The sequence below is a fragment of the Rhea pennata genome, chromosome 4, assembly GCF_028389875.1.
Source record: "Rhea pennata isolate bPtePen1 chromosome 4, bPtePen1.pri, whole genome shotgun sequence".
In the NCBI taxonomy this organism is placed as follows: domain Eukaryota; kingdom Metazoa; phylum Chordata; class Aves; order Rheiformes; family Rheidae; genus Rhea; species Rhea pennata.
The window spans coordinates 59,913,657-59,938,220 of NC_084666.1; the positions used below are offsets into that span (position 1 = coordinate 59,913,657).

The window sequence follows — 24,564 nt, forward strand, 5'->3', positions numbered from 1 at the left end:
TCATTTTGCTCAAGTCTCAAGCACCATCGTGACTTCCGCAGCCCTAGAACAGATGCACATCTCAATCAGTTATGCTTAGGCTACACTGAAAAGCAGATTCAATCTTCAATTTGAACAGTAGTCTACTCATTGGATTATCAGCCATGGACAGAGAATTAAGGGAGATGGAATTACTATTTGAGAGAAAAAAGAAAAAGCTTTTATCACTGACCCAAACAGCATCTCTTCTCAAACTGTTTCCCAAATTTACTTCTGAACAAATAACATGAATCAGGTAAAAATCAAGAAAACATGAAATTTTCTTCTTCTAATATCCTATTAAAGGTTGCTCCAAGTAGTTTTTGACAAACTTCACTGACAGTTAAACAGGTACTACCATCAAAAACACCCTCCTCAAATGTCAAATGACTCTTCAGCTTTGCAGCTCTAACACAGGAAGAAATAAGATGTAAATAAAGGCAAGAGTTTTATTTACTCTTTACCAGTACCTTGCTAGAAATACTAGCAAAGGCTGAGTTGAACAGAACCTACAAGACAAACGTCTGTGCTAAGATTTCATGCACTAAAGGAAGTTACCATCTGCTCTTTCATTACAGTAGACAGGAAGTTACAATAAAACCTACTTATTCTACATCCTTCTTTAAGAAAATTCAGAGCAAACCCACAAAATATTAAGAAAAATGTCTTAACATTGGCTTTGATAAACAAGTTTAATAATTCACTACTTTACAAGATAGCTTTTATAAAAGCTAGGCTTCAACTGATAAAGATCACGAGACTTAAAAGCCAATTCTCTGAAATCCATGCCTAAGAATCTGGGACTTCAATGGCCAGGTTTGTTCAGTCTTCCAAGCATTGTCCAAGAAGTTGAGAGTCGTGTTATTTTCTGAAAACCAATACTCGATTTCCAATGCACACAAGGTCCACAGGCAAAGCAAAACACAATTCTAACTACGGTGCCGTCACTACCCAGGCCATACATTTGCAGCACTCCCTCTTGTAACATCTCCTTACGTTTCCAATATGGCCTCCAATGAGGTCTTTTTATTACTTACATTGCAATTGCTCTGCAATAAAACTTTTTCCTACTGAAGAACAAGGTTATTAACAGGCTCTAGGTGAAAATCTCTATTAAAGAAGCAATCCAGATCTACACAGACTTTCTGACCTGGATATAAATGCACGGTAACTTTTCGCTTTCCATGAAACACAAAATGTGACTAGACAGAGTTACCACTCTTCCTACTACGAACATGAAAAATGAGTGCACACATATTCGATAAATGAAAGGCGGGGCAGGGGGGAAGGACAGACAGAATCCATTTGTTCCCTGTTCCCATGATTGATTCAGAAAATTTAGGCCCAATAAGGAAAAAATACAACTCTATTTATTCAATTTGCTCCTGGTTTAAGATAAGTTAAAATAAGTGTCTGTATTGACACAGCATTTTTTCTTCTGTGAATAAGAAAATAAGTCTGCTATTGCCATGCAACTCAACTGCATTTCACACCCATTATGTGATATTAATCCAAGTAGTTCACACCTGGACATACAAAGAAGGAAGAAGAATCCACATTTTGGAAAAAACTATAATTAAAAAAAAAAGCCCACAACTTGCAAGTTTTAGAAAGGAAGAGCAAGTATCTTCACTTCCATCCTATCCATGGTTTGAAGAGATGGTTCTCTCTGCTTTGATGAATGGAAGCTGCCAGGAGGCCAACTTTAGCGCCATTCAAGTGCGGGATCCTGCCTGCTGAGTGAGGTGATGTACCAGATCAGTCATAGGAAGGCAGAATATTTGGAACTGCTTGCACCAAAAACATTTTAAAAAGTCATCTAGCTTGAGTCCCCAGAATAATTCACTTTAGCAAAAACAAGACAAGGAAAAAGAGATTCAGCAATGAGGCATAGGACCAGGGGAAGTAATTCCTTAAGTCATCAGCGTGTGGGGAAGCCACCCCTGTGGGTACCTCCACGGCCCCCTCTGAAGCCACCCCGCTCACCCCGGAAATTAGTTCTGTTCCTCTCTCTGCCCCTTTCTCCTCGGCCTGCTGAAGTCCCTCCTCTTCCTCCTCCCCTGGGAGCGCCACCTCCTCGGTCAGACTTGGACTTGGGTGGTGGCGACTTGGGCCGAAGTCTCTCGATCTCCTCTGTGCAGCCAGTCAGGTGGGAATTTGGAGCAGTGAAGTATGAAGAATACGTTTCTGCATTGAAATTGCTGTTTGTGAGGGTGGGTCCTACAGTCAGCCAACCTAAAGAATAAAAACAAAGTCAATAAAAGCAACAAACAAACCTCATGCTTCAGCGCTGTTGCTGCCTTTTTCCTAGAAAGTAAAAACTGAAGTGATAAAAACACGCAATTTACACATATCAAGCTCTGGAACAAGGCTTGAGCATAAAATAGGACTTTTTAAATGGGGCTTTGACCAAACACACACACACATCATTGGAAATCTAACTTCCTGTTACATCACGTATTAAAGAAGAAAAATGTGGTTCAGTGATCTCAATATGCTCATAGGGAAAAGGAATATAAAAAAGGAAAAACAAACAAACAACCCCCACCTCCATATTAGTTCTTTAACACTATATTCTGCCTGGGGAATGTAAGTATTCTTTGCCTTGCTTTCCACACATTTAAAAAAGAAAGAGTCTATTTGTTTAGGTTTATAGGATTATATACTTCCTTGTGAACAGCTATGAGCGTTCACAAACAGTAAATTCAAGGTGGTAATCAGTAAAAATGTTGTGCTCTGCCAACTTCCTGAATTAACGAAAAGGGGGAAAAAACGTCACTATTGCTATAATGACCTATACAATTTCAAGTATGAAATGCTGTTCCAGGATAACCATTCAGTTTAAAAACACAAAAGCTGGGTCAGATTTACACACAGACCTACTGTGTGAAACTAAGTTTTGTGAATTCACATAAAATTAAAGAACTGGCTATAACTGCCCATCCTTCTACAAAAAACATATGTAGCTAACAGAATTAAGACTGATATTATTAGACTTCAAGCCAAAGGTCAGTGAAAGAATAGGAATGGCTAGTAATCACTTCTTATGAGCAAAAGAAAACACTTAAAACACCTTGGAACTGATTTAGATAACTTATTGCTTGAAGCTTTTGTGCTGACGTACATTCTATTCCAACTACAACAGAAGAATAAGCAACAATTTCTGTATCATAAATATTAGCTCTCACATGCAGCAAAACAGACTGTGGTTGAACATGCACCCATTTCTCCTCCTCACCCAAGCTATTAATTTGTAATTAGTGGAAAAGAACACTACCCAAAACTGTTAAAAGAACCAAAGCAATTGCAACTATAGCACTTTCCTCACTCACATTCCCCCCCTCCTTATCCCCTCCCCAGCCTCCTTTTTAAAGGATACAATGTTACTGTAAATTTCCAGAGACCAACACTCACAGTATCTATACGTAAAGCATGCATACTCTATCCATAACATTAGGTATGAAGTTTGTCAATTCAAATGTTCTTAGATTAAATAAAACAAAAGAAACACCACGCACACAGAGGACTTTCAAGTTCTATTTCACATTAGGCTTTAGGTTGGAAACAGCACAGACAACTGATGCACAAGCCTGAAAGGTGTCAAAGGAGATTTTGTTCTTCTAGTTAATGTTTTCCTGTGCTGAAATTCCTTCAACACTTGCACATGAGAAACTGAAAGGCCCAACCATCCCTCCCTCCCTCCAACCGCACAGAATGTGGTTACCATGCATTTCACCTGATCCACACATTTCTACACGTTTTCTATCATGCCAGATGCTGCAGTCTCAGTGTTAGAGATAAGGTTTTGAGATGCTGGAAACAGAACCAGCCCCTAGCTCAGAGTGATTTAAAACAAGCTTACAGAAAGAAACCATGCTTCCGAAAAGTAAACAGATGTGGCGAAAAAACACAACAAAAAAAACAGCAGCTGTATTTTGTTATACTCACTGATGAATTAGATACAGGAAGAAGAAAGTTCTTCCTTTTTAACCAATATTTTGGCCAATTCAAGACTGACAGCTCTCACAGATTTTCCAAACACCACTGCTTTGTAATTGATAGATCTTCACATAAACTAAGAATGCCTCTCCTTCAAATTTACTGTCTGACCTAGAGCATACCTCAGGAAAGCTCTTCAGGACACTCACATGAATTCTGCAACCAGCACAGAATTCTGCTATTCTGTCTTGCAGATGACAAAGACATTTCAATTTTCAGAACTACTGTGGAGTTTAGTGTATTAAGTCTAAAAATAAAAGCTTAGTAGAAAGGCCATATACAGGATTTGACCTGAAAAAAAGACCATACATTTTATTATTCCACTGGAATACTGAGCAATTTCAGGATTCACGTTCAACTAAAGATGGAGAAAACAGAAGCCTAGAGGTCTTACTGTTTTAGAAATTATTTGCCTCTTAAAAGTGGGTATTTAGAAGATAAAATTTAACAGTAGGCAGTGGTAAACTGCATTTGTGACTTCTATAGCAACAATAAAAGAAATTATAACCATAATTTTAACACACAATTAGAATGACTCCATATGTTGCTCCTGCAACTTAGACTGAAGATTCACTCCAGGATGGGGATTTTTTTGCTTAAAAAATATGCACAAAAAATCTTTTGTTCTGTCTGATCATTGATGACCATGCATTAACTATATCAGAAGCTCTTTTGATACTATCCTGGCACTGGCAGAACAGTTTGGTGATGCCATCATCCTCCTCTGCTGCTGAACATGAGGCTGGTTACTTGCCTCAGGGAGCGAGAGGATAGGGAAACCTAGAAAATCTCTCTGTCTAGTATATTTTCTCTCTTCTGACTAGATTTCCACTATGGAGAAGTCACCAGAAAGAGAAACACTCTAGCCCATGCAACTCCTCGTCCAAAAAGGTTACTGACATGTACTTTATATTGTACTGTTTGAAGTTAAGAACATACCTGCAGCTAGTGCAGAGTTATGCATTAAGATTAAACACATTTTAGTCTAGCTTCCCTTAGAACCCATTAAGTGGCCTCAGATGATGGAAGAGCATTAGTAAAACAAGTTTAAATTTAATTCTGACAAAATAAACAGAACAGCTACCTGGTCGAATTGTACTGTCCCTTCCAAAAAGATGAAGACGCCGTCGTCCAAGGCAGAAATGCTCAATGATGTGAAAAATCTCTACAGGTTTTTCTATGTTGCCAATTTCAGGCTCTTCTGTGATTATTAGGTCAATGTCAACATTAGCATGGATGAAGTCACCATCTGTACTGCGACGCACAGTTCCTTTAATGCCCATGAGGCAGTGCTCCTACACGCATAAAACACAGAACAGCAGCCGTCAGGCACCTCGCATCCTGTTACATCACAGACAGAGGTTTGAAAACCACAGAGAAGGTGGCAAATTCTAGGTAGAGTAAATTCTAGGCAGACTAAATCCTACTCTTAAATAGAGAAGAGTCTAAATTTTAACTAGAAATTTTGAACAAGCAGAAGCTACCCAGAAACCCTTCCAAAACCAAAAGAGAGTACCTCCATTTCAAAGTGCTAAAACTTAAATTAGAGATTGAAACAAGATATTTTGACTTCTTACAGCTACTACAAAGTTACAGAAGTTTAAGCTGAGAGAGTCTGAGAACTTACCACAAGAAAAGTTGGAGTATAAGGTGATAGGAAGAGTATCAACATCATCCTCATAGCTTTATTTGTGAAAATAGTTTTCAAAGTTTTCAGTCATAAAATAGCCAGTCAGTAAAAAGTCATTAAAAGAACCATTAATACATGCATTTTTTTTTCATATCATACCTCCTTTACAAAAGTAGCCTTCACCTCCAAATTCCTTTCTAGAAGATACAACAGCATCAAAGGAAGTAAAATCACTATGAAGGTATCAGTGCACCCAAATTCAATTCTGCCAGCATTAAAAACATTCTTTAAGTGTAATATGCACTGCTTTCCTATTCTCTGCAACATCAGAGATCAATGGAAGTGACTAGTATGTATCTATGCCTGAAGAATCACCATAACTGGTACAGGATGAAATGAGGGCTGTACATACTGAGTTCAGAGTTCTGTTTCTGGAAATACTATGCTCCAATGAGAAATTTTCCTTAGGTCATAAAATACTGATTTACTAAGCATCACCAGATGGTTCTAAGAAAGTTGCAGATGAGTATATAATCATTTCCAGATTTTTGGCAAGGGCTGTAAGAGTTAGTCAATAAAATATGAAATGAAAAGGGTGACCTATTATAAGCAGTTGATTAACTGTTGCAGGATTTTCAGACTTTTTAATTAACTAAATAAACACAAAATACTGCCAAGCAAATTATCCACCAGGCAAAGTCTAGTAAGTCTGGTCTTCAGAAGAACTACCCAGTAAGTTTTATTTTCATAACATGTGGAATGTGATTCATCAATACCTTAGATAATACCACACAAGCACACAGCATAAAGCCTCCATCTAGAGAGATGCCTAAACTAAAGGGATAACATTTATCATCATCATCGGTAAGTGTATCTTCTACAAAGGATGGAGCTCTCTACTTAGAGTAAGTTAGCTCAATTTTCAACATTCAACATAAAAAAATAATGACCTCAGCCCAACCTTTACTCCGTGAATAGAAAAATTCTCTAACACCAGAAGGCAAAACAACTCCCTTTTAATGAGTTAAGAAGTCTCCAAAAAAGCCTCCAATATTAAAATTTTAATCACTTACTGATGAGCAAGCCGCACAGATTTGCAATACTACATAAATCTAAATATTACATGTTTATTGCATAACAAATGTAAACTTTCAAACAAGCTTTGGATTAATGCGAATGCAAATCAAAGAAAGACTCCTAATATCTTAAAGGGAAGTTTAAGCTCCTAAAAATCGGCAAATCCAAGGCAGAGCTTAGGATGTTTAGTGCTAGCCACATATCCAACAAAATTCATGAATGTGGAATGAGTCCTGAGGTTAATGACAGTTTAAACTATTGTCAGCCAACTCTTTGTACTTAATTTAACTGCCACAGTTGCATCCATATATGCCAACAATTTTTTATTATTATTTTTTCTCCAAGTTCATGAGCAACATGCCTTATAAGTCAGAATACTATTTTCTCTCTGCACCTCCTTCAGTTCATATTTCCTCTACAATACATCCCTAAGAAACTGCTTAATTTAAAACAAGCTCTTTCTGTCTCTTGTGCATGACAGTCACTGACTGATCCATCGTCCCTAGCAGCCTTCTATCTGGTTCAGGTCTGAGCACCTACCTGCATATGTACATTCAGAACCATTAGCCAACCGTCTTTTTTTTTAAAAAAATAAAACCCCCAAATTTCTAGATCAACAGTTTTAAGGATTCATTTTGACATTAAATTCAGTCAAATTCTACTGCCAAGTTTAGTTCCAACTGAAAGGTGTTCCTGTCCTAAAAACCTTAAACCTCCAATATGGAAAGAGGCTTGTATGTTACAGAAGAGGTATTCCGAGTAGGCTAATTGCTTATTTACTTTGCCCCCTTAACTGAAGCAATCAAGAAGTCAAAAACATTAAATAGAAAAATGTTGCAACTTCCATTATCATGCTCAGGAGTTTTTTCCCCCCCCCTACTCCAGTAGTCTACAAACCCTCTTCAGCTATCTTCGTTTTAATAAGGCTTAAATGAATAGCACATTTGGAAGATTAGAACAGACATTTACCCAGCAGTATTAAACGCAGATGATACCTCTATACTTCATCAAACTGAGTAAAGTCAAAAAAGGGACAGAAGTTAGTCATCTATCCAGTGATGTTTTGGTGGGTTTTTTTTGTTTTGTTTTGTTTTCTCTTCCTACACATAACACACTCTGCAGAAGAGAACTTTGAAGTCCTGATGTTTGTTTTCCTGAAAGCAGGTCACAAACTAGTAGAGCATCAGGTGTTTGATTAGCAGAAATGGACAGGATTAGAACGGAGTAGAAACTGAGCCAAACCTTGGTCCTTTGGAAAACAGCCTTGGGGTCTAGAGTCTTGGTTTTCCCAGGATTGTTTTTATTGGTTTTAATCCAACAAATGTCCTCACATCTTCGGTAACCCCATTTGCGTAGACACTGAAATGTTACAGACAGACAAAAATAAAGTCTGCATTATATCAGAAACAAAAATAACAACCTAAACTGAACTGTTAAAAATAGGTTTTTTAAAACTTTTCTTAAAATATAACCGAAAGATAAATTTGTCACAGATATATGATGTATTGCGTTGCCCAGCATGCTCGTGTTGTTTTGTCAAACTTTCAAAAAGCTTATATGCACACATGCATGTTGACTTGTCTACGTACTTTTTTTTTTTTAAAAAAAAAAAAGATATCTAACTACCACACAGATTCCTCTGTGAAATTGTATATTCATTTTTACCATTTAATCAGAACCAGTCTAACCAACACAGTGATCAGCTTTCTTGGCTCTGTCTCTGTTAACATCTGCACTCTGGTAGAGTTTCAAATAAAAGTGAAATTCTAGAAGAGTTGATAAAGAGTCAAAAGCCTTTGCAATCATTTTGAGGCTTTCCCTAAGTTTATAAAGAATTAATATGCTTAGTTTTTAATCTTTAATTTCTACTAGGGCTATCTTGGAAAGCAAGGAAATTGGGCATTAAGGACTCAATCTCATCTGGCTGTCATGATATTCAAGAACTGTCCAGCTATGTCTATGACAAAAATCAATTTGTCTAGAAGAGTAGTTTAACTAACCCCAAAATAAGAAGTAGATGACAAAGCAAACTGATTAGTAACCACATATCATCCTTTAATGAATGCACAGCAGCTCATCTAGAAAATAACAGTAGCTAAACAATTAATGCCAATTAGACCCACTAAAATTACACATCCTTTAACACAGTAACAAAACATCTCTCAACATTTACAGCCAAGAATTCTACATAGAGAAAGTCAATGACAAAAATAAACTCTTAAGCCTGTCCTTGATTAATTAAATTAAAGCATCATCTTACCACTCTGCCAAGGTCCAGACCCTCTCCCGAGCCACACCACAGAAACACAAATGACCTTGGGGCTGCAATCTCTTCAATTTCCAACTTCATAATCTAAAAAAAAAATAAAGTGTTTCTGAATGAAATATTTGCTTAATTTAGGTGATATAATCGCAAACTATATCAGGAAGAACACTGAGTAAGTGTTGAAGCATTGTCACAGAAACCTTCAGGAAGCACATTTATTAAAGATGCAAGTCTAGATACCATTCTCCTCAAAGCCATCCTTCAAATCTGTTTTCCAGCCAAGTACATTGTAAAAGCTCAATGAACCTAAGCATGCTTTCAGCATAGTTGATGACCAACTTGATCACTCATTTTAACATAAGTTACATCTTTGTAGAAAATTCTAGGCTTAAACAGGAATACATTCTGCATCTTTTCTTTCCCTTAAGCATATGCTGCATTTCATCATTCCCTCAGTAATTAAAAAGAATATAATGAAGCAAGTATTCTGTTTCTTTTCAGTTCTTAAGTTTGGTAAAATACACATACAAAAATCATTCAATCATTCTAATTCTGTATTGTATAGGAAAGATTCTCTCCATTTTCTCTTCAGAGGGGGAAAAAAAGGGAAGAATGTATGTGGTTCAACTGTGGTTCAACAATTACAAACGAGTAACATTTGGGGTGAAATAAGTAACAGATGCAAAGCAACAAGTAGAAGAGATTCATCTGCAACTTGCTAACACATCAAATCAAGCTTCATTCACTGCCACTGTGAAAAAAAACATCATCCTGCATACCTATCAGATATGGTCTCTAAATAAAAGGTATTTATTCCACCATACTCCTGAATTTAAGAATTTCTGACACGATTACTCTAACATTTTTTTAATCAGCTATTCCTCTCTATCTGAAGAGAATGCTTTTTTGCCTCCCCTGTTTTTTTGGTGAGGGGTGGTAATAGCTAACACAGATGCACAGAGCAGGGCTGGTTTATTAGCATCCAACACCGATGCTACAAGTTTTTTTATTAAATGCTTAAGTGCAGAATACTCTGCTAATACAAGAGAAATACCACTCCAAGTTCAATCTTTAAGAACAGAGCATCTGGGAAACATGCTGCGTGTGGTCAATTTATGGTGCTTGATGACATTCAGCACTTCACAGGATAAAGCATCTAAACCTCATCTTGTTTTTACCAGAACTAACTTAGTTGAAAAGGCAAAGGGACAGAATGGAGTCACTTATCAACGGATCTTGATTTCTTCTTAACAAAAGTCCACATGTGCCATTACATGAAGAATTTAATTCCTTATATAACTCAAATTCTGTGTTTACTAGAATGCAGTAATACAGAAGCACCAACTGTGATCTTGAAAAGATCACATTTTCACATTAGTATTTCCCTTTATTCCCCTAAAAGAGATCAGAAATCAACACTGCTTGAAAAAGCTGAGGTGACCAAGCACTAAGGGAAAGTATAATCACAAGAAAAACTCCACAAGTAAGAGGAATCTATCTTCTCAGGCTTCTCAGAAGTACAATTGGTTTTGTAGGTATATTTCAATGCCTAATTAATACTATGGAGATATGAAGTATGTCAGAGATGCATATGTATTACTCTTTTGACCAAAGTATTAAAAAATGCATCTTGGAAGCCTTTAAGAAATATTAAGAGGCCAGAGAAAATCTGCAATGAATATTCCAAATTTCAAAAGTAAAACATTCAAAAAAACAAAACAAAAAAACACAGAGAAATTGGATTAGTGGTAGGTTTTCACCCTATTCCCATTTAAGTTTTCAGTGAGGCTCACGGAGAGCAAAAGGTTGTATCTTAATTGCTATATCTTAAAAAGCAAACAAACAAAAAAAGCCCACACTCTCAACACAAACAGTGCAGGCATAAAATATAAGACTAAGTTTATGTGTATGCAATTTTTATATAACCCATTTTTTCTTAAACACTCTGGTACCACACTAAGTCCTCAAGCTAGTCATGCAGGTATGCATACGAAATTTTTCACAGTTAGAAGATGACTTACATCATCCCAGGTCCAGCATTTTTCATTGGCAGTAATGCCAGTCTCTCTGTAGTATTCTTCCAGTGGTGGTTCCAGAAGAATCACATCAAATTTGGACTTCAGTTCTCTAATATCAAAAGCCTCCAAGTCTGCCTGTAAGTACCTTTTTAAACAAAAGATGACAGGTTGCTTGGAGAAAGTGTAAGACTGGTTTGAAAACTACACTCAAAGCAGCATTTGTGTGGTCAATTAAGAATAAGGTCTCCTGCATAGTTTAAACACACTAAATCCAGAGAAGACAAAGTATTCTTACTTAGCCTAAACAAAGTGCTATTAAATTAGATTTAAAAGTCTTCCTTTCAAGAAACAACGTTTAGGATTCTACTTTAGCAAGCAGGAAACAGACACCCAGAGAACATACTATACAGGAATACCCAGTAGAGAATCACTGGACATATACATCCATGGACTATACAGGAGAACATATCAACATTTAAGAAGGAAACAGTCATTGCCTGGAAAATAGATTTCCATTTTGCTTCATTTTGGGAAAGTACTGTGTTTTTAGAACTGCTACTTATATGTTGCTTTATGCTCAAAAGATTGAGTGTTGGGAATGTAGTTATTTTCCACAAAGCAAAATTGTGTTTTTTTATTCTTATAGCCGAAGTGTAACATCCTAATTCATCAATTTATTAATTACTTATATGCACTCTTACACTTGGCATCCACATCTGCTAACAACTGCTTTATCACTACCAAATATGACTCCCCAGTATCTCTAGTCTTACTAAATTTGATTTGCAGAAAATCTCCCTTTCCAACAGTATATCTGGAAGAGATTACGGAATAAGCGTATTTGGTGTTATCAGAAGGTAGCATTTGATAACTTTTTCCCTTTTCTGTACTAACAGGGTTAAAACCACACACAAAAACCCCACAAAAACAACTCCTTCCACAAAACAGAAAACCTTACACAACTAACTTCAAAATAGCAAGTTGAGTTCACAGTTTGTACCTCAGTTGTTCAGACAATTTTCTCAAGTGTTTACATGTGACTATTATGAAATAATTCTGTTTTTCTGGGTACAGATTAGAACTGTGGTATATTAAAAATGTTAGTGTCATATTCAGAAAGGTTCAGCCACATGTGAGTAACATGCCACATGCTTATAGTGCATCTAATATTCCAAAAAAACTCAGAGGTAAACAGAAGTTAACAGGACAAATTACTTTAGCCTCAACTTTTTTTGGTCTTAAACTATAAAGTAACATCTGGTTAAAGGTAACAGCTGAACATTATACAATATGTTTTTGCAAGAACAATTCCAGGTTATATTAAGAGACTTTTTTTCTTATTGTAAACTGCAGGATATCATGAGATGCATGATTGTTTTGGCATATTTCTTTTGATCCCCAGATTAAAGCTTGTAGCTCAGTCAGCTGACAGCTCGCTTAAAAAAAAAAAAAAACGAAGCTTCACATAATATAAATAATCACACGCTAGAAATAAAATCTGGTTTGTATACTATACTAAACATCTATATTAAGCTAGCCAAAACAAACAGATTTTATTCTTCTGAAGTTTCAATTATTTAACTTGTATATACAAGCAGAAATATAAAGTGTAAATTCTAAACAGGTGCTAAAAAATTTGCAAAGTGGACAGTTAACCTCAAATCAGTCTGGAGGAGAAAGGCCGCAAGAACACTTACATGGGTGGAGTGTTAGATTTAGATATCAGCTCATCCTTCAACCTGATGAGCTCTCTAAGTTTTGGATATTCTTCAAACCTATCTGCTAAGCCTAAGAAGAAGAAAACATGAAGTTAACAACTACTTAGAGTAAGTTTGTATCAATTAAGCATTCTCCAGTATTCTGAATCAGCCCAAATATTAACACTCAGCCTCATTTCCATTTTGTTAGAACAAATCAACCCCTTCAAAGCAGTTTTTTTGATCAGTACTTTAAAAAAGCCTCCTGCCTCCATCCAGTTAACTATGGCTACTATTACTGAATTACTTCAGTTCATAACTCTGAATTCTCACCTCTAGCACTGCTCTGGTGAAAGTTTTTAATATCTAACCTCACTATTGTCACAGTTACTTGTGCATAATGAAAGTTATTCTCCTCAAATACCTAATCAAAAAAAAAGAAAACTATTTTCTTCTGATTTCTGCTGTTGTGTTGCTTCCAGTGCCAGAAGAACAAGATAGAGAAAAAAAAAATCAAACACTCCTGATTAGCAGAAGTACAAGCCAGTTATTGGAGCTATGTGACAGATACAAAAAAAAATTCAGTGACGATAACTTAGGTTGTTAAAAAGAAGGGTCTATCTCAGAAGGAAGCATTTCTCTTTCAATAGCAACATCAAAAAGAAGTAACTGGGCATCATGGAACCACTACCTCCCTACAGCTGTTAGCAGGGTGGTGTTCAATTGCACAATAGCACCTAGTTTTTGATCTTAATGTACATCTAACATTTAGCTAGCCTGTATGCAACTTCATGTACCTCATCTCTAATAAAGGGTCTACAATAACTTTGGAGATATATTCACTTCCACACTGAAACTTCTTTCACAAGCTATCTCGCCCCTTCCCTATTTTATGCAGTCAGGAATCAGAGTAAATAACATGGGCTAATGTTTACTGTCTTCGTAATCACCTTATTTCATGGAAAAATGTATAAATATTTCAGGTGTGTAACTGTGAGGCCCAGATGCTTTTAGGTAAAGACAGAAAAGAGTCAAAACATCAAAAATCTTAAAACTAAACATCAGCATGCATTTTACAGAAGTATTCACAGAAAAGAAGAAAAACTATTATTACCTCATCAGACAGATACACAGAACCTCTTTGGGCTGGCACCTATAAACAGTCACCTATGTCAATTCTTACCTTGACAATCTTAAACTTGATAAAATAAAAGCTGAATAAATATTGCATAAAATTGTGAAGAAGGAGGTGTCCTGCTTTTGTTTTTTTTTTTTATATATATATATATATATCGAGTAGCTACTAGCATCTCCTTTTGGAAAATAGGACAAAGTAATACCTTAATTTTACACATTAAATTCAGGCCTAATAAAGTAAGATTTCAAGAACAAATTCAGTGATGGCCAAGTGAAAGTAAATATACAAAATTTAAAAGTAACATTATAAAAACTCAGTGACATGTTTAGTCTTCTAGGGAGTTGTCTGCACTTACATACTTATGCTGGTAAATATTATCCATCTACCATACTATCCATCAGTAGTATGCCTATCTACTTCTGTATTATCCACATTTTATACACTACATGAGTTCTCAGAGGCAAATAACTGTGTCATTTAAATTTCCAAAGATTAAGATGCACTCACTAGACCCATCTGCCTTCTGAACGAACAAGAGCAGCTTAGTTTTGAAAACCTTTTCTGGCTTAAACACTTTCAAATAAAACCAAAGATAACCTGGGTAATACTTATCCTCTAAATAATTAGTATAATATAATCATTCGTATAAATTTATATATTGATATGTACGCACACAGAGAGACAAGACTATGGAATGCATTGCATAAGACAATGCGTATCTACATCTTCCAGTTACTGCGAGGAGTTAAAAAGGGGAGGAAAAAGCACTGCAATTGCATAAAATAAGATACCTTTGATCAATTACTGTCTATGACATACCCACGTCTCTGATGAAGTTCTGGGGTCTGTGTCCTGTATCCACAAAGTGTTGGCAGTAATCATTGTGCGGATTTAAGCTCTGAGTCCCCTGGAGAACAAAAGGAATTGAGTGAGAGCAAAGGTAGAATATCTGGACACACATACACATTACTTGGGTTAGTCTAATCCTTCTCCCTCCTCAACATACCTCCATAAGTTAAAAAAAAAAGTCATTGTATTTTTAGTTTCAAATCATGCTTACTGTTACTACGGCTCCTTGTAGGTCAAACCAGGACAGACAGACTATTTATATAAATTTTTAGTCAGATCAATGTAAACATTAATTACTGTCATATCTGTCACAAGAAAGTTACATACCTGCAAATCCCAGTTAGTAATTTCAGCCCTTAAGGTCATATTTCAAATATCATCAACCGCTGAAACAGTTTAACACAACTACACAATCTTTGACCAGACTTCACACTGCAGGAATAGCCTACCTTAAGAAAGGTACTTGAATCTTTGTAAATCTCTTCTTCATACGGTAGGTTTTCTTCATCTTGCTGCAGCTCTACTTCATCCTTGGGAATAAAGCAGATTTTATAGGCATGTAGGATCATGTTCTTTCTCTCCTCACTATTATTCTTCCTTCATTAAGGAGCAGAAGCGAGCAATGAACACAAATCTCCTGAAACAGTAGATCATGAACAGTTCCACTCCAGTTCTGGAGAGACAAAGAAATAGCATCTGACCTGTTGCCAGAAAAGTCTGTCTGTCTGTCATCACTGAGATAGTTACTGAAGAGGCCTCAGAAACGAGAATAAAGCAAGAAACCATTCACTTCTAGAGTCTAACATTGTAGGCAGTGCCTTACAAGACACAGAATTTATAATTATTGTCCCAAAGAGTTTCCACTCTTCGGATTAAGGTAAGTACTATGTTTTGTTGAAGTTCTTAGCCAGCAGCAGCCCTTGAAAATTTACGTCCACTCAATCATCTCTTAAATTGCAACTTTAGTAAGCTTTTTCCCAGAATAAATCAGTTACAGCCCACACTTTAAAGGAATACATCACACTGCAAAAAACATAGATTTTTTTTTATTATTATTCATCTTAAAATTCCTTTTAAACTCATTTTGTAGCCCCAGAATGAACAGAAAGACAAATGTTGTTGCCATTTATTTTTCAGTTAGCGTGTCACCAGTTGTCTGCTCACCCAACTTCTGCAGTTCAGAGTTCCGTCATGCTAACAGATACAAAACATTCAGCACAGAGGCCAAGGAGGGAAATAGGTGGGAGGGGAAGGAGAGACTCTCTCCTTCATGTCATGCTTTCTGTGATTATAGAAATAGCCTTATTCAAGTTGTTTAGCAGAAATAATGATAGTTTTTAAAAGAAAAATGAAGGAGTGTAAATAAGGAGTCATTCCCTTTCTTCTTTCTAAAAAGGAAACCATATTTCATTTTCTCAGGCAGTTAACACTGGTAAAAACATATCATCAACATCAAACTGGCAATATTATAAAATGAGATGCAAAAGATTTTTTAACACCAGGGATTATACAGCAAAGAATATCCCTCCTCCTCATTTAACAGCTCCATCTCATTCCATTTCATAACTTCCTTTGTCAAGGAAACAAAAGATGATTTCATTTCCTTGATGAAAAGTTCAGGGGGATTTTTAGGTCTCAGAAACACACTTCTAATGCAGCCTAGCAATTAGCAGGGAGATATTACACATGCACAGTATTTCATACACAGCAAACTTAAGACAATGTTAACTCTTTAGTTAGAGTAATTTTTAAAATAATCAATAATCAAGACACACGAAAGTGTCTAAGTCCTACAGACAATAGTCAATAGAACCTGGGTCAACTCATCAGAATTTTTTTTTCTACTTGTAGCAGTGAAGATTCTGATTTCTGTTCAAACATACCAAAAAAAATGACCTTTTACTAAGAAAAACACTCTGTTCCTTAATAAGTTGTCCTTTATTTTCATTTCAGCCTGATACTTACTAAGTATCACTTATCTATAACTATCTATGCACTTATTCTACCCTTAAAAAAAAGAAAAAAATCCACCTCATCAGAAGCTCCTAGATGGCAGAGAAGATTAACAAACTTCATCTTTCTTCTGAGAAACTGCTCTCAGACTTGCTCTACGTAATGACCTCACACTTTTCTCAAAACATCAAAATAAGGCATTTAGGTGTAATCAGCTCTCTTTGCTCTCCATTTTGAACACTAAAAACCGATAAAAATCCTCCAAGATATCCAACTGCGTTGGTTTAAAAGTTTCACACCCACATTTGTGCCCTCCACCCCCGCAGAACTCACAGCATCACACTGCACCTCAATAACTGCTGTCTTATGTCTTCACACTAACCCATCTTTACCGGTAATTACGGCTAGACACTCAGGCTCCAGCTAGAGCAGTTTGAGAACACATTTTGTGTATTTTTGCAGAAACGCACGAAAAAAAATAGAAACCACTACAGAAAGATTAACCAAGAACACCACCTAGAATCAATACTGCAAACCAAGGTTTTAGAGAGACACAACTCACTTCATGTCAAAATATTGACCTCTGTTTTTCCTAACAGAACTAATGCCTGGCAGATTGGCAATATTTGTCTGTAACACCAACAATTAAGTCTATTTCTACTTTTTCTAAGGCATATTAAAGATAATCAAATCCAAGTAGGCTTAGTGTCAAAAGGAGATAGATTTTTAAACCAGTTCATATTTCGAGACTGAACTTAAAATAGGCTCAAAGTACTAACGAGAAGATTACATAAATAGTAAATACAGTACAGCTTTTAAGTTCTTACCTCCTTGCCAAAAGGGAATTAGCAGTATCTACAGAAAACAGCTGATGGCTCTATTATAGCTGTTCTACTTGTGGGTTTCAAATCTATCCATCTGTTTGATTGAAGTTGATCCAAGATTTATATTATTAAATATATATTTCAATCTCAACAACACTTCAGGAGTCTGGCCACTTCTAAGTCATTACAGCCTACCTCATCGTGAGCTTCAAGTTAATGGAGAACATATCAGTGACAACAGTCACATGCTCTGACAACTAAAGTGCATCCTTACACTTAACAGAGAAACTGGAAGACATCCTCAACTTTGCCATACCTCATCCTGTGGCCTGCCATTTTCCATATGCAAGCTTGATATGAAGCTGATATGGCAAGCTTGACACGCAAGCTGATGTGAAGAAATTTCTGTCAATATTTTTGTGTTCCCAAGCACATACACACTTCACCTCTTCATACCACACAAGCAGCAACAGTACACTGGCATGCCCTTTGAGAGCTAATGCTTTAACCTACTTTCTCCAAGGCACCACAAGCAAATCAGGCTTCCAAATACTGGGTTCTGGTGAACACAGAATCCAATGCATCTAAGACACATCCAAAGAGAACCACTAGGAGTTCATTCTCGCTCTCTCAGATCTTTGCAGCGAAAGACATCAAGGAAGATTTTAAACTATCCACATATGTTAAGTATGTACATGTCACACAGAGGTACATGCACGTGTTTGTGTGTATTTTTTTCCCTAATCCAGATGCTGTACAGTATGTCCCTCAGTGGCATACAAACACTAACAGAAATAAAGTTACAAACTTCTTCCTCCCCCCCCCCTTTTTTTTTAATTTTACCTTATATTCTTCAATCTCTTCTTCATCAGCTTCTCCCTCATCTGGATACTTGCGTTTTGCATTGGGTGCAGATGTATCATAAGAAGCCCTATAAACATAGAAAAAAAATTCCTCATACAGAACAGTTTCTCTCTCCACAGAGAGGAGACGATGTTTCAGAAATCTCGGATTAGCTGCCTCGACCGAATGTTTCTGTCCCAGAAGTCTAAAATTATTTCGAAACGTCTCATGTAAATTGTTTCTTTCACATTATTAGAGACAAGCACAGTTTCCCAAGAATAAGGCTCTTGAAAAGTTATCTCATTTCTTTTTTCTTTTCTAAAAGGTACAGTTTGTTTTAACTGAAGCAATATCTATCCAGAGCTACTCTAAAATCAAACTAGCAAGTTCATGCTGTTTTTCCAACTGGATGTTTCTATTGTTCCAAAAGAACTTTTGAACTAGATAAAATACCCTATAATTGTTTTTTTTAGCAAAGGTTAAAAATGCTCCAGGACAAAACAGACCACATAGCCTAAATTCACAGATCTGTTTTGCACCACAGTAACTTTTTAATAAAGGAAGCAAGAGCTAGCCTTGACTTCCAAGCCTCATATATCCAAACTGTTCTTAGTAGTTACTGACAAAACCCTATCATCCTAAGTTCAAATTTGAGTGACTAAAGTACTTCCTTTCACTGAATAGCATGTTTTCACATGAACTGTACAATTTTACTTTTCCTTTCAAAAAAGCAATCTCATTCTCTTCCTCTTTTAAAGGCTTTTATTACTAGTAATAAAAACTAATTTCCAACAGAAACTGCATACCAGTACAGACCTGCATGTTTCTCTTGTTTCAGCAATTTCCCGCTGGTCATCTTTACTGTTCAACACAGCACCAATACTGTCTGCGTTTTCAGCTCCTAACTGAAGGAAAATAACTTAAAGTCAAAATCATCACTTGTTAAAAACAAACAAAAGCAAAACCAAAATCAAACCAACTCACAAAGTGTCACTTTCTAAGCTGGAAATACTTTTCTACCAGCCCAGCACTGCTGCAGGATGGCTTTAGCTTCCCGGCAGCGACCCCCTCCCGCGGGCTCTGCATAACCTCCCCCGCTGCCCTGGCGGCTCGCACAAATCGCCCACACCTGGGGCGGCGAGGGCAGCGACCTCTGCGTCGCCTTAACGGCCAGCAGCCACGAGGTCCCCACAGCTCGCGAGGCCCAGGAGCGCCCCGCCCCCAACGGTCGCGCCGCTACCGTTAACGGCTGCACCTAGGGGCCGGCGCGCGCCCCCACCACGGAAAAGGGCGGTGCCGGCCGCGCTCAGGGGCCGCGAGAGCCCGCGCGCGGCGCCCGCCCCGCCGCGCGGCCCCGCTCGCCACCTGCTGCGCCAGGAGCTGCCGCCGCAGCTTCTGCCGCTCCCGGATCTCCTGCAGGCGGCTGTTCATCGCCCAGCAACCGCGCCGCCGCCACCCCGCGCCGCCGGGCGCCCGCGCGACGCGTCACTTCCGCCGCGCCGCAACGGCCCGGCGGCCCGCGAGGAGGGCGGCCCCGCGCGGCCGCCGCCATGTTCGGCGGGAGCGCGGCCGCCGCCGCGGGGACGTATTTAATGGCAGTGTTTAATTACTGTGCAGCATAGAGTCATTGAACATCATCCTTGAGCATCTCCGCTTGCTCTTCTTCATGTCGATTCCGAGGGGTTATTTGATCCTCGCGGATGTCTGCTTAGAAGTGCCCACGGGCTGGCTGACTGTGTATTTCCCCCAGGGGAACACTGCTGAGCTGCTTACTTTTCAGTAACATCCTTCTGAGGGCAATTATTAGCATTATTTGGATAATTTCAGAAGAAATGGGATTAAATGGTTTTTAGTCTAACCTGAGGTGGTAGTATGTCACCATCAGCGGTGGCGCATCAGTTTTCCAGGCAGAACGTGATCTCTTGAAAAGCGTGAACACAAGCGGAAAAGGAATTGATCAGGAAAAATATTTTAGCAGAAAAAATGGAATAATAAAAACCTTTAATGTCTTTGTAACTGCTAAAGTTAGGGATTGAGAGCATCACTGTGATTGAGGTGATTTCTCATACTGAACACACACACACGGCTTCTTGTAATGGCGCATTGCGAATCTCTCAGTTACAAATTCTGGCACAATGCCCAACAGCGAAGGGGAAACAAGCTAACTCTAACATACGGACAAACTGATTCTGAACAGTAACATCTCCCATTGATGGAAATCTGGTGTCTAGGCTTCTCTGGAGTCACTCAGCAGAATACTGGCCCCTTTTTTTTCAAATATAGATGTTAAAATAGTTTTTGTTCAACCATTTTAATACAAGGCAAACAACTGCAAGATTATTGGCGAGGTCTTTCTAGCAAGATCTATTCTCTAAGATGTTTCACTGATGGTTTACTGCAATGTGTTGCATCTGTCATACTTTTACATTTCACAGTTTCTCTGTCATTCTGTTTTGGGGTCAGAATACGACTCTTCTACACTTCTCTCCTTAGTAGTCCATTATGGCCAACTGCAATTTAACACATTTTCTTACCCAATGTAGTTATTTCTAACTTCACCTTGTGTTCTGCTCCCACTTTTCCAACAGTTAAGAGACTTCTGGATTGAAGTATCTTCGCAAAATATTTTAGGCGCTTCTTCTCTGATTTTTGGTCTCTTTTCCTGCTCCTTCCCTTTCCCCGACTCATCTTCTACTGACTGTCTTTAAATGTATATAATTTATATCATATGCAGATTTTTATTCCATCAGCAATTTGTATTAAAACAAGAATGAAGACCCACAGGGTCACACAGTCTTGATTCAAAAGTCATATGCATTAAACTTAAGTTCTTAGTACCTTAGGAAGGCAAATTTAAGAAAAAATAAACATTATAAATTATCTCAGCACATCTAATTGATATTAATGTTTACTTTCCTGAAATATACCAATCTTTCCTATAACTGTCAGACCCAAACGTGGGCAGGAGGAGCTGAACAGTGACATTTAGTTCTCTATCATAGAGAATATATGTGTTCCTCCACTGGTATCTTAGTGCCAGATACTATCCCACAGTTTTGTGATACAAAATGTTACTCTCTTTATTATATGGTATATATTTCAACAAAATATGCAGGTCAAATCTAAAACTTAAGATAGCTGAAGACAAGGAGATTAGAGCAATGCACAGTAATGCAGAAGGAAAACAGTATTTTCAACTATTGACATTTCTTACTGATAGAACATCACCAACATGATAGGGCTTCTAAGCGTTCAAAGCTCAAAATACCAATAGATGATTTATTATCTCCTTAGGGTGTGCATTATTACTTATACTGTCCTATCTGCAGAAATGTTATGGAAAAAGAAATGCTATCTCAAGCTACTGTATGCTTCTTTGCTACTGTTGGCTGTAATGAATACAGTAGAAGTCCCTGCACAGTAATGAAATCACTTCCTTCTGGATGAAGTGATACGATGAAGAGATTTGTGCAAGCCTGTGCTCTGTTTTTAGAACTGGCTGCTAAGACCAGCTAATCTTAACAAATAATAATGGCTAAGAAAGACGTTATGCTATATACATATGCTGTTTCAAAATAAAAAGTTCCTACCCTTTGTTTTCTATTTTTGCTGTAGTTTTGGCAGTCTGAGCCTTACATGCAATCTGGGGTCAGTTATTTTCTGTTACGATAAATATCAGGCCAAATTCTGCCAGTCTGGAGTGAAAAGCTATACATATGTATATACCATGCCATAATCCAATCTATGGATTTGGGTTTGATCACTGATATTGGAGTATTTTATTTGCATCATAATTTTTTATGGCCTTGCACCTTATCATGAAATCATCAAAATAGGGTTATGAGAGAACTCTAGAGCTCACCTAATCTATTCTCATATCCAAAGCTAAGATTTGCTTTACTAATAGCATCACTGATATGTTTGTCAAACCTACAAACATGCTGAAAATACATCAGCCTCCCCAGGAAATCCACAACAGAATTTCTTGGTTCTTGCATTTAGATTTTTCTCTTAGTGTGCAGTCTAAATATTTGTTGCTGCAATTTACAATCATTACTTCATATGGACAGCAAGAGAAATACATTTCATACAGCTCGCCATGACATGCAGAAGTTTATTTGTATCCTCTGTGCAACAGTCCTTTATGCCCTGGAAAAACCTCGTCACATTTCTTCTCACTCTGCTGCACTGTAGTCTAAGACTGTGATCCTTCTCTCCCTGGAACCACATTTAATTGAGTCAAATCTTTCTTGAATGGCAATTCCCAAAGCTAGGCATTCAGATGCAGATGAAGCCTTACTAATGCTGTGTGAAATACAAACATGTAGTAAGTATTGTAGGCTACAGACCAGTTCATGGATCTCAGTTTTTCTCAGTTTTTGCAGTTTTTCTCTTTTATTGCAACTGATGACTTTGTTAAATTGCATTCGCCTCTGATCCATTATCCTGATTTTTTCCTTCAGCTTTATCTAGCCAATTGTTTTCTCATCGTGTTTCTGTATAACTGATTATTCCTGCTTGAGTAAATCACCTTTCCCTTTTCCTTATTGATCCATGTTCTATTATTTCTGATCATTTCTATTGTTAAGATATTTGAATTCTCAGCATGTTCTCCAGCATATTTATATCTACTTCCAGCTTCAAACAGTTGTCTCCAAATGCAATAAGCAGACTTTCTGTTTCGCTTTGTTTAACCATTTATACCATTGCAAAATAGCAATAAAACATGACCAAATAACCGTATATGTTCACAGCCATTTGGGATTTGTGTTATCTTGCCATATATTCAAGTCTATTCTACTTCATTTATCAAAAACTGCTAGTTTATTATGTGTCAGTAGAAATCACTTTAAAAGTTATGGAGAATTAGGCCCAAGCTGCCTAATTTCACTATTCTCTCACCTTAATTATTCTTCCCATTGAAAAACTCAAACTTAATTATTCCCAATTAGATGCTCTATAAATTACTAAACTAAGAACACTGAATGGACCAAGTGGATGAAATAAATAGAATTTTACCTTTTAAGTCAAATCAGACAAATAGAAAATGGAAACAATGAACAAATCACAGAAACTACCTATTGCATGTCCCTTTTCTCATGATTTTAGTCAAGAGCATAGATCTCTAAGATACCTTTAAAAGCTAGGAACATCATTTTGGGGGCCTGTTTTGAATAAGGGAGAGTACCTGCAACACCCATTGACTGTGGCTCTGTGTGCTGTTCTACCTCTGCCTTTAGGCTGTGTCTCTATAAGATGGCAAATCTGATTTAATGTACGTACTGCAGAAGTACGACAAGCACGAATATACACATACTCACTGTAGTAGTTCGAATTTTGTTTAAAAATCTTGTAGAAATATCTTAGCCCTGGCAGAATTTATATTAGGCCCAGTACTGTTTGTCCTCAGTAAGCCAACATACAGCCAAAATAGAGTCTTCATAAACACAATATCATATGGTTTGGATAATTTGACAAACGTGCTGTGTTTTCACACTTCATGCAGAACAAATTTCACTCCAGTATTGATCCAGTATTGTAGCAATCCATGGTAATGGACATGAAGCCTTGATGTTGCATGTTGGTCACAGCATGAGAGTGGTGCCAGGGAATAACTAAGCATAGCCTTGTTACTGATTTGCAGAGGATTTTTTAAATGAATTTCAAAAGAGATCATGTTTGCTTTTGCTGGTAGTATATTTTATTCCACTTTGTCAGTGAGAGTAGTTTACACACAAATTTTTAAAAAGTATAAAAATATTTCTAAGTTCCCTACTTGGAATAAATCATGTAGTTTCTTAAATATTCTGATGAAAATATTGTTCTGGCTTCTTCAAGCTGTGTCTAACACTGCCAGAAGAACAGCACTGCTGGAGTAGCAGTAGTAGTGTAGTAGCATTTGGAGTCGTTTCTCAAAAAGTAGAGAAGCTTTTTGAAGTTTTTGAACTTTGCTGAAAAATGTGGGTGGGTCAAGTGAGTATTTTAAGAATTTGTACTGAACTTGCCAAATTGCTAGGAATGAAAATGATCCTCATTTTTTTAAAATTCCTTCAATCAAGATATTTTATTCTAAAAATTTCACAAATTACTAAAAATATAGAACATATTTTTAATTCAAGACACCCTATGTACAAAACCATTTCAGGTTATTAATATAGCTGTTTTTTGCTTTACTTTGAAAATGAAATGTTTCACTTAAAATTACTGATTTTAATTTTTAAATAAATAGTGGAGTAAATATAAGTTAATAAA

General features: G+C 37.1%; 1 protein-coding gene and 1 long non-coding RNA gene across 3 annotated transcripts in view; both read right to left on the reverse strand.

The window, feature by feature from the left end:
* Positions 1 to 691: 691 nt before the first annotated feature.
* Positions 692 to 19,757, reverse strand: METTL14 (methyltransferase 14, N6-adenosine-methyltransferase subunit). The gene is made up of 11 exons (XM_062574818.1): positions 19,678 to 19,757; positions 19,129 to 19,217; positions 18,313 to 18,400; positions 15,142 to 15,222; positions 14,663 to 14,750; positions 12,706 to 12,796; positions 11,012 to 11,153; positions 8,985 to 9,077; positions 7,967 to 8,083; positions 5,102 to 5,312; positions 692 to 2,253 (listed from the first exon to the last, which is right to left on the reverse strand). Exons 1-11 carry the CDS (start codon positions 19,741 to 19,743, stop codon positions 1,940 to 1,942), a joined length of 1,380 nt encoding a protein of 459 aa, XP_062430802.1. The 5' UTR covers positions 19,744 to 19,757; the 3' UTR covers positions 692 to 1,939.
* A 2,611-nt stretch (positions 19,758 to 22,368) lies between these two features.
* The window catches only part of LOC134139548 (uncharacterized), a 58,380-nt gene continuing 56,184 nt past the window's right edge, over positions 22,369 to 24,564 (reverse strand). For both annotated transcript variants that reach the window (XR_009958202.1, XR_009958199.1), the window contains one exon: positions 22,369 to 22,617. This is a non-coding gene — a long non-coding RNA (uncharacterized LOC134139548). The remainder of the gene's footprint in view (positions 22,618 to 24,564) is intronic.

Excerpts from the sequence above, each read along its gene's own strand:
- METTL14 (XM_062574818.1), bottom strand. The coding sequence starts at position 19,743 with ATGAACAGCCGCCTGCAGGAGATCCGGGAGCGGCAGAAGCTGCGGCGG. Across the intron at positions 18,401-19,128 it reads GAAACAAGAGAAACATGCAG|GGCTTCTTATGATACATCTG; the intron begins GTCTGTACTGGT and ends CTATGTTTATAG. Across the intron at positions 12,797-14,662 it reads GAACTTCATCAGAGACGTGG|GCTTAGCAGATAGGTTTGAA; the intron begins GTATGTCATAGA and ends TCTTCTTCTTAG.